Below are 12,399 nucleotides of genomic sequence, written 5' to 3' on the forward strand. Positions count from 1 at the left end.
AATCTGACAAACAAGTATGATGTAGGTCTTTCTACATGGCAGTGCATGTGTTTTCTATTTATATATTAACTGTTTTGCACTGCTTATGAGCCCAAAGTAGCACATTACAATATAAAATGATGTCAGTGTATTCGTCTCTTTTTAGGATGCACTTAAAGGGTGTTTTGGGGTGAGAGTGGGGAAGGGGAACACTTGGAAAGTTAGTACTTGCGCATAAACAGGCCCCAGAGAGGGTTTTGTGCCTATACAACCAATCCAAATGCTAAGTCAGTATCTTCATGTATAAGTACCCATAACATCAACGAAGCATATCGTTTCCCTGTGCTGTTTTTGTTGGCATTGTACATTCATTTTAAAATATTGTTAGACAATTGTTAGAAGATTAATACATCACATTGCAAGATGTAAAAAAATACTTTTCTTTTTTAACTGAGTAAATTATATGAGAAACTCATTAGCAAAACAATAGTGCATATGTTTGTTTTGAAGCTGTGGGAGCAATAAATGAAAACACACTTCTAGTTGTGTCATATTTCTCTTTTTAAGTCCATAAATGTATACTATGCGCATACAAATTACTACGGTATTACTTCTCCTTTAAAAGTGCATAAATTTGACAGAGCTATGCTGGGATTACATGAGGTCAGGTCAGCTACAGTGAGTCAATGCACCAATGATACTATGGTAAAGCTTTCCCACCTTTGAAGGCGAAACATGATAGTGAGGGAAAAGACAATCGAATGATTTTAATCAGCCACAACTAAAAACACCTGTGTGAATGGACAATTGGTGTGTTGGGCTTTTAACTAAATTTACTTCTACTCACCTTTAAACAAAGTTCCTAACAAATGTAATACTAATATATAAATACAAAGATACATATAGATAAACAGTTGAGTACCAACAATATGCTACTCAAAATAAAAAAAGTACTGTAAATACCTCAGTCAGTTGCATCCAAATGTAGTATGTCCTAGTACAGGCCAAATGCAATGGCCTACTATTGGAACATATTATGTTACAATGCTGACATCTGGTGGCCAGTTTAGTAAGATAAATAGTCGTTAACGTCCGAAAGATTACCTAATTTCCCAGTTACACTTAAACGCAGCATGCATTTGTGGACCACCGTGAAAAATGGTCTCAAAACTCTCCCAAGACAGTGACAGTTAATGTAATCTGATCACACGTTAAACGATCTATAAATAAATAAAAAAGTGACACATGTTTTTTTATTTTTTATTATTTGAAGTCAAAAATGTGTATGTAAAATATAAATAATGTATTCAGGTTTGTGTTCAAGTGTTCGAATCGCTTTGTATTAGATTGGAACACGCATTTGTGAATACCGAAAATATTCATTTAAATGATTAACATTTGTGTAAATCTACATTTTCATTTGTAGATCATGTAAGAGGCAACACGTTTGTGTCCATTATGAGATCAGTTTCACTACAGTTTGATTGTTGTGAGCTTGGGAGAAACGAAAGTGAAACTGTTTCATTTCCTCGACACAGTGAATCGTCGTTTTTGCTGCCAGTGCTATGTGTTGACGCTGGAGCGACGCTGTAAAGGTTAGAGCCCTCGGCGTTATCGATTAGGCTGATCGGAGTCGCAATGGCTTCTGATAACGATGATGTAAATGAGCAACTCATTGAATGCTATAGGCAGAGGTTGCGAGATCGTATTGTGGTGGATCGGGTTCTGGAATATATACATTTTATCGAAGCCGAGACAAAGGAGCAGATCAGACAAAAGCTGATGACCGATGGTAACATTCAAGCCACGGATCACCTTATTTCCGCAGTCATAAAGAAGCCACATGAGCCTGGCTGGTTCAGGGCATTTGTTGACGCGTTGTCGCATGCAGGGTGTCAATCTGCAGCGGACTACATGCAGGCCAATGCCCCGGAACCTGAAGTGGAGGCAGAAAATGATATCTCTGTCAAGCTCATTCAGTTGCTCTCTCCAAGTCTTGTGGACATGAAGACTGAAGTTGTGTGCCTCGAATGTTTCTCCCAAGGCCTAATCACCAAGGATGATGATGAGATTGTAAGTACCACGATCATATTTTAAAAACTTCTGACAACAACTTTTCAGTTCCACTTTTGAAAATCCCCATGTCCCAGTAGATGTATATACAGTGATTGACCACAAGATGGCAGACAAAAGTAGGCTACTCATCTGTTTTGCACAGCACTATACCTCACTCTTGACAGGCATAAAACCAGTCAATTATTATGTTTATGCTGTAGATTAAAGCTGCAACAAAAAACCAAGGAAACAAGATTGGAGCCCGTGAACTTCTTAGATGTATCGTGAGAGGTCGACCAGGATGGTTTTCTGAATTTCTCGAGATTCTGCGTAAAACTGAACACAAGCACCTGTACGAGCTGACTGGAGGGCCTGACTCTGACAAGAAAGGTGACTCACATTACAGGAGCACACACCCAGTGCAGGGATTGTCCTTAGGCAGTCTGTTGGGGATGTGTCTTTGTTTGATAGAGATTATTATTGTATTATTATACATTTATTTACTACCTACTTACTAATGAAATTAACTGCCAAAGTGTGATTTGATTATTTCTCATTCGGCTCAGAGGTGAAAGATGAACCTATGGAGAGTGAAGCTTCAGCAGCATCTGAATGCTGTGATAGCCAACAGTTAATGGTCATCAGCTATTCGGAGGAGCCTCAGGGTGAAGCAGGTCTTGAAGCACACCTTTGTTCAACAATCAATATTAGACACATTTATCTTTAGAAGTCAGTGGAAACAGCTGGAAGCAGTCCTGATTCACCCAAATCACAAAACACACATTTTCTCATTTACCCTTAACGGATTTCTGTCCATGTAGATCATTTTCATTTGCAGAGGTTTTATATGGACATGTTCATGAAAATTGTTTCTTAAGTAGATAATAACAACATGCACAAGAGTCACATATGTCAGCTCTGAAACTGTCCATAACCAGGTCTGTGGATTATTATGAGTAGCTGGGACAATGCTTCTTATAAAGAATATCAAACGTAATTTATCAATGCGTCAAGGACCACACACAAAATTCAATCCATCTCCTTTGTTTGATTGAGAGGTAAATCTCCATCTGCAACTATCTGCATGGTTGGATACCACCAGGGGGAGAGGTGAACCTTTCCCTCTGGTAATTTTGGTGAACTGACTCTTTAGCAGCTGCAACACAGAGAACAAGTTTAAGATTTATCTCCTGCCTTTCTTGACTGTGATGTTTGTACCTTAGTTGATATCTCAGTATAAGTGTAGTTTTGTTTTCATTTATAGTAATAAGGGGCTGAGAGAGCCAGGGCAGATGCATTTCATTGCAATGTTATGTACAATTGTAATAAACTTTTAAATTATCTTTCAGACCTGTATGGAGCAGCTAGCCCTGAACCCAGTCAACTGCCAGAAAAATCGAAGCCCCCACAACCAGGTGGGACTGATTCTCCGTCACTCACCCTACAGTATTGTATAATGTTTATGTTTTTCAAGGATTCAAAGTATGGTAGTAATCTAAAAAGCCTGTTCTGATCCCACACACGCAAAGAACAAACTCAAGTCACAGCGGGAAAAAATGTACTCTGGATGTGTAAATGCCCTGTAGTGCCATAAAAAGCAGAATGAGTGTGTTTGGAATGTGCAGCAAGTGGAACATTTCTGGCTGCTTGACACCAAAGAATAAGTTCCATGTGTGTACTATGATGGACCACATAGAGGTCAAAAACGGCAGAGCATAGCCAGCGCTTCAAATGGAAACCACATGCTGCAATATTGGCACATTGTAAAGTAATGTAAAGGAAAAGTTTAATTCAAGTCGCTGTGGAAAGGAGCGTTCCATTACACCTATAGACTTTTATCATGCTTCATTTGGTTTGATTGTCTCAAAAGCTACTGCATCATCTCTCACTGCCCTGTGCTCGTATATAGTGCCTCTCCGACATTGTGTTTGCATAATAAATTAGTGCTTTAGGGATAATCAACATAGAGGAGTAGCACAAGAGTCGAGCCATGTGAGCTAATGAAGCACTGGAAACAACTACATGATATGAAGAAATGGAGGAAGTGTCTTTTATTTTCTTAATAAGAGGTTATAGTACAGTTTGTTTCATTAACATGAGTAATAACATTAGCCTGACTGGCTGGCCAAGATGCAAGGATTACATAAAAGATTTTCAGAGTTATTTGTGCTCTTCTGAAATTCATTTCACTGCACTGAATCAAACTGAAAAAGTAAGCCTGTGGGTTTTCTGTTCTTTTTGGAACAATATTAAACATAGCTGATTGTTGACTTTCCTGCTCTAATAAGTTCAGCGTCAGGGAACTGCTAGTAAAAATACAGGGGGCCACACAGGCCACTGTTTACTTCTTATTGTCTTTAAAGCTCTAAATCTTGCCATCGGCACAGACCTGTATTTACTTCTACGTAGTTCCTTGAAACAGCACTTTAACCTCTGGCATACCCAGTCTGAGAGGGAAAATTAAAGCTGTCTGCACAGAGGGGAAAAAAAGCTTTCCGGGGGATTGAACTCATAACTGGGGGGAAAGTAGTACCTAAAGTTGAAAGTAGCAGAGTGGGGGATACATGCACATTGTGCATGTTGTATCCTCAGCCTAGGCAGGGCAAATGAGTCATAGCCCGCCAGCGTCTTCAAGTCTGACTGAAGTGAATCATAGTAAGTCTTCTGTCCTTGCAAACAGGAAAAATGAGACAAAAAACTGCCACAATAGACCTCAAGAACAGGGAGAACTTTACGGAAATGAAATGTGATGAGCAATACACTTCAAGCCGTTTGAGAAAATCTAAATGATTCATAATTACAAGCAGATGTTAGCTTGTCCAAGGAAATACTGTACGTCATCTGGCGTCAGTTAAATTGTCTCTTATCCCCCTTTAAATGTGACTTCCCATTTTAGATTTGTAATGAATAAAAGGCCAGATTACATAGATGTATTTGTACTTAAACAATGAGATCTGTTGGTCTGCTTTTGCCACAGTTCTTTAAATCTTTAAACTTTATGGTTCAGACTATGATTTATAGAGCAAAGTGTTCAATGGTGGTTTTTTAGGTGTTCTGTTGTGGATAAAATCAGTGGGATTAACATGACAGTGCAACGTCTGAATGCTCACTGTTTATGTGTTAAAAGAGGAACATATTCCATGAAATCAGTGCATGTGCATACAGTATGTTTTGCATTTTTGATAGCAGCTTTAAGAAAACATTCCACCACAGGACCAAAGCCACAAACGATGACAAGCCCAGTTGTTTCCTGCTTGTGATGCCTGTAATTGTGGGTTGCTGACATAGACGAGAAGTTTTGTCTGTCTGAGGCTCTGCTCTGCATTACAGATTCAGTAGCAGCGGCTGGCAGCCCAGAAAAAACTGAAATTGTTCTTCGAGATTATCAGAAGGATGTCGCTAGTCCTGCCTTGGAGGGGAAAAACATCATCATCTGCCTCCCGACAGGAAGTGGTAAAACCAGAGTTGCAGTTTATATTACCAAAAAACATCTGGACCACAGGAGGGCCGAGGGGCATTCAGGGAAAGTGGTCATCCTGGTGAACAAGGTACAACAACCTGACTTATGGCTTTGCACCACTATGCTGACCTACTTATGTGCTTTTCAAATCCAAAGAAAACATTCTATCTTTCAGTCAATTCGCACATGTGGGTCAGATCACCACAAATTACATGCCATACGGTTAAGATATTCCCCCTGCACTTTGGTTCCATTGCATGCATCTGCTCTGCACTGGAAAAGACCTTTACTAAATCCATTAGGATTAAAGTTTCTCCAGCTATAAAACTATTTAGTTGAGGTTTAAAACAGCTTGAAAAATAGTGACTGTATGTGACTGAAACTGATCATAGTGGTTCACTCTTCAACACTGGAAAAACAGGATAATAACTTGCCAAGACACTTTTCTGCATAAGAAAGAGCAACTCACCCTGATCTTTAAACAATAAACCTCTGAATCTTCTAAATCATGGCACAACTAATGTTGCTGCAGAAACAAACACCCTCAAAGAGCTTTTGTAGTAATAGAAACAATGCAGATATTTCCTCATTAGCATTGACATCATAACAGTGAATGTGCTCTGGTGTCCCGCAGGTTCCACTTGTTGAGCAGCATTACTCTGCAGAGTTCTTGCCATTTTTGAAGTCCACATATAAAGTGGAGAGAGTCAGTGGAGACTGCCAGCTCAAAATCTCATTCACAGAGATTGTGAAGAAAAATGACGTCATCATCTGCACAGCCCAGATCCTTGAGAATTTCTTGGAGAGGTCTAACAAAGGAGAGGACGAAGGGGTGAAATTGAGCGGTATGGTTTTACAATATGATTAAAAAAAAAACTTATAGAATCTGACACAAGAATGTGAAAAACTTTTCCTTGGCTCAGTAATTCCCTTTGTTTTTAGTAAACCTGATCACCACTCAAAAACAGACCAGCATTCAAAATTGAAATAAGGTCAAAACAACAACAATTGTGTTTATTTTTATTTTTAAAGGCATCATAAAACCTTTAGTTAAAATCTGTTCAGGCCTAAACCACAGACATTGACAGGATTTGGAATAGAAAGCCACCCAGAGGACAAATAATGTCTCCCCTGATGATAGCTGACAGGATCTTGTCAAAATCTTCCTCTCTGCTGTTCACTATTGTTGGCACTCACCGGTCCAAGGTGGAATAGCCACATCAGTGGAACATATGCTGTTTGTTGAAACGCCTGAGAGCGTGTCCTTTTTCTTTTTTTCCCTATCTCCTGCCTTCCAGGCCACACATCTGTTCAAGCCATCAGTGTGCGGCTGATCAAATTCACATGAGACCTTCTATCACCCACAGTACATCAAGCTGCCACTCCTCGGTTCTCTTTTTCCTCTGGGGACAAATTTGTATCACTGGTTAAACTTTTTCCTGTGAATGATTACTCACCTCACTCAGACTTTTGTGTAATAAAAAAATAAGCAATGAGTTGAAGCTATTTTTGACATTTTCCAGCATATGTTATTGTGTGGCTAAATCTGCTGACTCACGTTCCTAGAAAAGTGCTGGTATGTGTGGGAGGATCTCTCTCACAGATGTTATAACCTGTGAGTTAAAATCTCCTCTATTTATTTAAGAAACCCAAATAAATGCCATATAAGTGTCACTACTTTGGTTGAGAAAATTGTAGTCCCTGGAAGCTAATGTCACAGTGACACATGCAGAAATGTTATTGTTTTGACTGAGCAAGCAGTAATCTTCAAAAACAATATTATCACCAAAGAATCTCTATAGAATCTATTTTGGTAATCCTCCACGTTGCTTCTTTGTGTGACATACTGTACAACACATGCATATGTTTGTCTGTCACGTCTTCTCTTCCTTTAGATCTGACACTGATCGTAATAGATGAGTGTCACCACACTCAGAAAGGAGAAGTCTACAACCACATAATGATGCGCTATCTGACGCAGAAGCACAAAAACAGAAGGTTACAGAAAGAGCAGAAGGAGCCCATGCCCATCCCTCAGATCCTGGGCCTGACTGCCTCACCTGGTGTCGGGGGTGCCACCAAAATGGAGAAAGCTGAGGACCACATACTGCGCGTAAGTACTATTCTCAGCTTCCTGTCCACACCTATGTAGACAAAAGCACAGAGCACATATAAGCTTCACCTGACAATCTAATGCAAAGTACTGTAACACCAGAGGCCATGGCCGTAAGAATCAAGGAATAGATGATTAAGCTGTTGTTAATGAAGCTAAATTGTCTCCACACTTAGTATATTCACATGTCAAAATTAACAAAATAATTGTCTTTCTTTTGACTTTCACACTGTCATCTTTTGCTCATCTAAATCCTGCCGTTTCTCTGCCTTAGTCATCGAGGATCCTGTTTATCCAGCCAAGCTGTTTCAAATGTTCCTCGCAGCCATAAAGTTTCCTAGCGCCACAAAAGTCCAAAAATTGAAAACAGCCCTTTGGCTTCAGCTCAACTGTGTCTGACATGTAGAAACATAGTAGAAATAGTATGCATCACTAAGATGGAAATCTGATTTATTCCAACGCAAATATGTAAATATGTGTCTCTTCCATAGATTTGTGCAAACTTGGATGCTTACAGAATCATGACTAGGGAACTTGGGGCGTACCAAAGGGAACCAAGGAAAATCATTAACACTGTTGAAGACAGAAAAGAGGTACATTTGTTTAACAGGAAATGGCCTTTTGATACAGTTCCTCTCTAAGGAATGTCTTTAAGAGTGTTTTATGTTTGTGTCCTTTTCAGGATCCCTTTGGTGATGTAATCAAGAACATCATGAATTCCATTCATACACATGCCGAGCTAAGCCCCACCTCTGACCTCGGCTCTCAGAATTATGAACAGTGGGTAGTTCAAAAAGAGCGAATAGGTGAGCATAAATGTTTATGCTCCTCTTCAGGGATACAAGCCCTTTGTCCTGCGTCCCTTTTTATAACCATCTACCTGGCTTCTTGGATCTAACACTTGTCTCAATCCGTTCTAGCTGCAACAGAGGGAAATCAGAAAGTGCGGGTTTGCTCTGAGCACCTTCGACAGTACAGCGAGGGCCTGAATCTCAGCAACACCATTCGAATGCGTGATGCCTTCAGTTTCCTGAACAAATACCACGAGGAGGAGATGAAGAACAAAACATCACCAGATGAGGAGCATGATATTAAAATCACAGATACTGAGAGATTCCTCTTCAATTTGTTTAAAGGTATTGTGGTGTTGGGAAAAAGCCAGTGACTCTTCATCAATACTATTAATGTCCGGTTGCATTTTAAGTCAATTTTTTAGAAATTTTGGGATATAAGCGTGTGTGCTTTCTTGCTTTAAGTTAGATCCAGAGCTAAAATATCGACACCACTCTCCTATCTGTAAATATAAGGTTCGGTGCTGGTTAGCTTAGCTTAGCATAACGACTGGAAACATAAGGAAACAGCTAGCCTGGTTATGTTCAGAGGTAACAAAATCCACTAACCAGCACCTACAAAGTTCACAAATGAATTTGTCATAACTTTTTTGTTCAACTGTACATAAACCAAAGTGTAAAACCAGAAAGTCGTGGTTCATCCACAGGTTGCCTCGTAACCCAATGGCGATAATTTTTAGGAACATAAATTCTTGGAACGTATTTCCCAAAACTGTTCCTTTAGCTTCTGAAATGTTACTAAGAATTTACCACAATGATTTGAAATCTGATGTCTTGCAGAGAACAAGGAAGAGTTGCAGAGACTCGCAGCGAAGCCAGAGTATGAAAATGACAGCCTGTCAAAACTAAGATGTAAAATTCTGCACGAGTTCAGCAGCAGGGATGCGGCCAGAGGGATCATTTTCACCAAAACACGTCGCAGCGCCATCGCTCTGAGTCAGTGGATTCAGGAAAACCCCAAGTTTGCTGACATTGGAGTGAAAGCCTCATATGTGATTGGAGGAGGAGACCAGAGTGTTGTGAAACCGATGACCAATGTGAGTGCACGTTACAAAAAACTGCAGCAGATTTGCCTTTAGCAACCTGCAAACTTAAAAATACAAAACACTCTAAACCTCAAATGTGTAATTTATCAGGCAGAGCAAAGGGACGTGCTAAACAAATTCCGCCACGGTGAAATCAACGTGCTGATCGCTACCACAGTTGCTGAGGAGGGTTTGGACATACCAGCGTGCAATTTTGTTGTCCGCTACGGCCTGGTGACCAATGAGATAGCTATGATTCAGGTCAGTGATGTTAGTTGTCAAATGAAATGGGAGTTAACATTTATCACTTCTGTGTCCAGTAATGAAGCCGCCATTATATATATATATATATATATATATATATATATATATATATATATATATATATACACACATATATGCATTAAAGGAAAATATTGAAGTGGTTGTTTACAATTGCTGCCATCACCTTTTGCAGGCTCAAGGCAGAGGAAGAGCTGAGGACAGCAGTTACACTCTGGTCGACGTGAAGAACTCTGGGGTGGCCGAGAAGGAGTGTGTCAATGAGTACCGCATTGGCATGATGAACAAAGCCATTACCAAAATCAGAGCCTTAGATCAAGCCGTCTATGACAAACGGGTACGTTCTATTCAAACTGTATTTAACCTGAAAGCGACATTCCAGCAAGACCGTTTTGTTTGATGCTTTTTATTCTTTTCATCAGATCTTCGAGTTTCAGTTTCAGGCTATTATGGAGGAAAAGGTGAGAATGACTAAGAAGAAGCAGAAACACATGCAGGATGAGAAGGGTGAAGTGAAGTTTAGCTGCCGAGGCTGCAACAAACACGTCTGCACCGGCGATGACATCCAGATCATCGAAGCGATGCACAGAGTCAATGTCTCACTAGAGTTCAGGTACGAATTGCAATCAAGAGTTAGCTTTTACATTATTCCCTGATGTATAAACCGTCTTCCAAAGTTGTAACTATGCTCAATTCATGAATTTTATCCTGCATGCTTAGCAAATTTGTCCAAAATCTAATCAAATTTTGACATCTTTTCTTTTACAGTCAACTTTTCATTCAGAGAGAAAACCCTACTCTTCAAGAGCGACTTCTTGATTACGAGACCAATTACCACATCGCATGCAAGGACTGCGGGCAGGTAAATGTATTTCAGAAAGATGTTTTTTTAATCTGACTTTTTGGGAAATGCATTTATATGCTTTCTTGCGGAAGGCTAGATGAGAGGATTTGTACTACTTTCATGTCCATACATTTAATATGAAGCCATGAATCTGCATGCAACATTCAGAGGGACTAGTGGTATACAGCTGTCTTTTTAAACAGAAAAAGATAAATGTTGGATATCAGACCAGTCATCAACTCTCCAATAAGTAGGAATGAAAATGAGTCAGTGGATCACATGAGATATAACTACAACCAGATGATTCCATGTTTTTTTTATTTCAGGCCAGGACTGACTAATATCCTTTTTTCTGGTTGCCATTTTGCTCCTAAATGATAATTCAGCTGAGCTCACAAATGGCATTAATTTGTTTTGTCATTAAACAAGCCTTTGCTCACTCGATTTGCATATTCTACCCCTATCATTCCTGATTTCTGTTTCAGAGATGGGGTTCCATGATGCTCTACCGAGGGATCGACTGCCCTTGCCTCCATGTGAAACACTTTGTGGTGACTTTCAACGGAAACAAGATCAGCAAATGCACCAAGTGGAGTGAGCTCAAAATTAAGTTTCCCGTCTTTGACTATGCTGAACAAGCGAGCCGGGTGACAGAGAGCTTCGATGACGAAGACGATGAATGAGTCATACCTACGAAGACTCCTTCATTTTTCTGTTGTATTCTTATCTTTGGCTTGCACAGCATGAATTACTATACCCATCACTCTGGCAAATGCAATGCTTCCTTCGAGTGCTACAATATCATGATAACCGGAGTCACTGATGGTGGTGGATTTAATCATGTGCTATAAACATGAGTTTGATTTTTTGCTGTACGGGATACTGTGAATTTACTGCAGGAACTCTAACAATCATAGAATAAATGTGCATATTGTTTACATCACTGATACAGAATTAACTGGGAAATATGATTTTCCTCTCAAACCCCTGCGGTCTCCTGAGATTGGAGCCACTAAGCCTGTGATAGCCCCTCAGAGCCCACCTGTCAGCACACATGCAGACAAACAAGTGCTGCTGGTGATTTTCCATTAAATCCAACTGTTGAACCAGACACAGGTGCTATTTTTAGAAGTATAAGAACTGTTTCCACATACAGAAAGACACCTGAGTGATCTGATTGTCCGGGGCATGCACAAACATGCAAGTTGTTTGGTTCCTTAAGTCATAAAACTAAGGAACCTCTCAGCACTTGTATTCGTATTAGTTTGTTGCACTTATTGTTTTCGTAGTAATTTGCCTCTGCACTGTACTTTTGCTCTGGTTTATGCTTTAAGATGCTTGTTTAAGAAAGGAGATGCACTTATGCCTTCTGGTGACTAGTAGTTCTCTTGAATACCTATGCTGAATACACTTATTGTAAGTCGCTTTGGATAAAAGCGTCTGCTAAATGACTGTAATGTAATGTAATGTAACTATGTCCACTATCTGGCTTATCGTTTTATGTTTTAATGGATTGATGTTCTAAATAACTAATTCACATCATAATAAAAAAAAAAAAATGACTTGTCCAACATCATTATTGTGTTTCTTTTTTCCACAACTGGAAAATATATCTTTCTCTCACCAACTTCTGCTTTTCATATGTTGAGGGAATGACTTGCGCCATGGTGAAAAAGCCACTTCCTTAATACCAGCAAGTTGTGCGCTCTTGGAAAGTTGTGCAGGCGGACTTCAGGGAGTGCATCTCTGTCTGTCTGCTGTCGGACTCCTCTCAGGAATGCAGCGGGAAG

General features: G+C 39.7%; 1 protein-coding gene across 3 annotated transcripts; it reads left to right on the forward strand.

Annotated features, from left to right (window-relative positions):
* Nucleotides 1-1,526: 1,526 nt before the first annotated feature.
* Nucleotides 1,527-12,175, forward strand: ifih1 (interferon induced with helicase C domain 1). Of its 3 annotated transcripts, none has more exons than XM_054615055.1 (16): nt 1,527-2,052; nt 2,256-2,424; nt 2,601-2,708; nt 3,384-3,449; nt 5,365-5,582; nt 6,129-6,339; nt 7,390-7,607; nt 8,099-8,200; nt 8,290-8,413; nt 8,528-8,743; nt 9,239-9,495; nt 9,595-9,744; nt 9,941-10,102; nt 10,188-10,378; nt 10,534-10,627; nt 11,095-12,175. In XM_054615055.1, exons 1-16 carry the CDS (start codon nt 1,618-1,620, stop codon nt 11,290-11,292), a joined length of 2,919 nt encoding a protein of 972 aa, XP_054471030.1. In that variant the 5' UTR covers nt 1,527-1,617; the 3' UTR covers nt 11,293-12,175. The 3 variants fall into 3 exon arrangements, with proteins under 3 accessions (XP_054471030.1, XP_054471029.1, XP_054471033.1); XM_054615054.1 differs by having other exon boundaries at nt 2,256-2,423; nt 2,594-2,708; XM_054615058.1 differs by lacking the exon at nt 2,601-2,708.
* Nucleotides 12,176-12,399: the final 224 nt, after the last annotated feature.

The sequence above is a fragment of the Anoplopoma fimbria genome, chromosome 16 (genome assembly GCF_027596085.1).
Source record: "Anoplopoma fimbria isolate UVic2021 breed Golden Eagle Sablefish chromosome 16, Afim_UVic_2022, whole genome shotgun sequence".
Taxonomy (NCBI): Eukaryota; Metazoa; Chordata; class Actinopteri; order Perciformes; family Anoplopomatidae; genus Anoplopoma; species Anoplopoma fimbria.

Bases quoted from the DNA above. Each gene is read 5' to 3' on its own strand.
- ifih1 (XM_054615054.1), top strand. From the start codon at position 1,618: ATGGCTTCTGATAACGATGATGTAAATGAGCAACTCATTGAATGCTAT. The intron at 2,053-2,255 runs GTAAGTACCACG...TTTATGCTGTAG, and splicing joins CCAAGGATGATGATGAGATT to ATTAAAGCTGCAACAAAAAA. The intron at 5,583-6,128 runs GTACAACAACCT...GGTGTCCCGCAG, and splicing joins TGGTCATCCTGGTGAACAAG to GTTCCACTTGTTGAGCAGCA.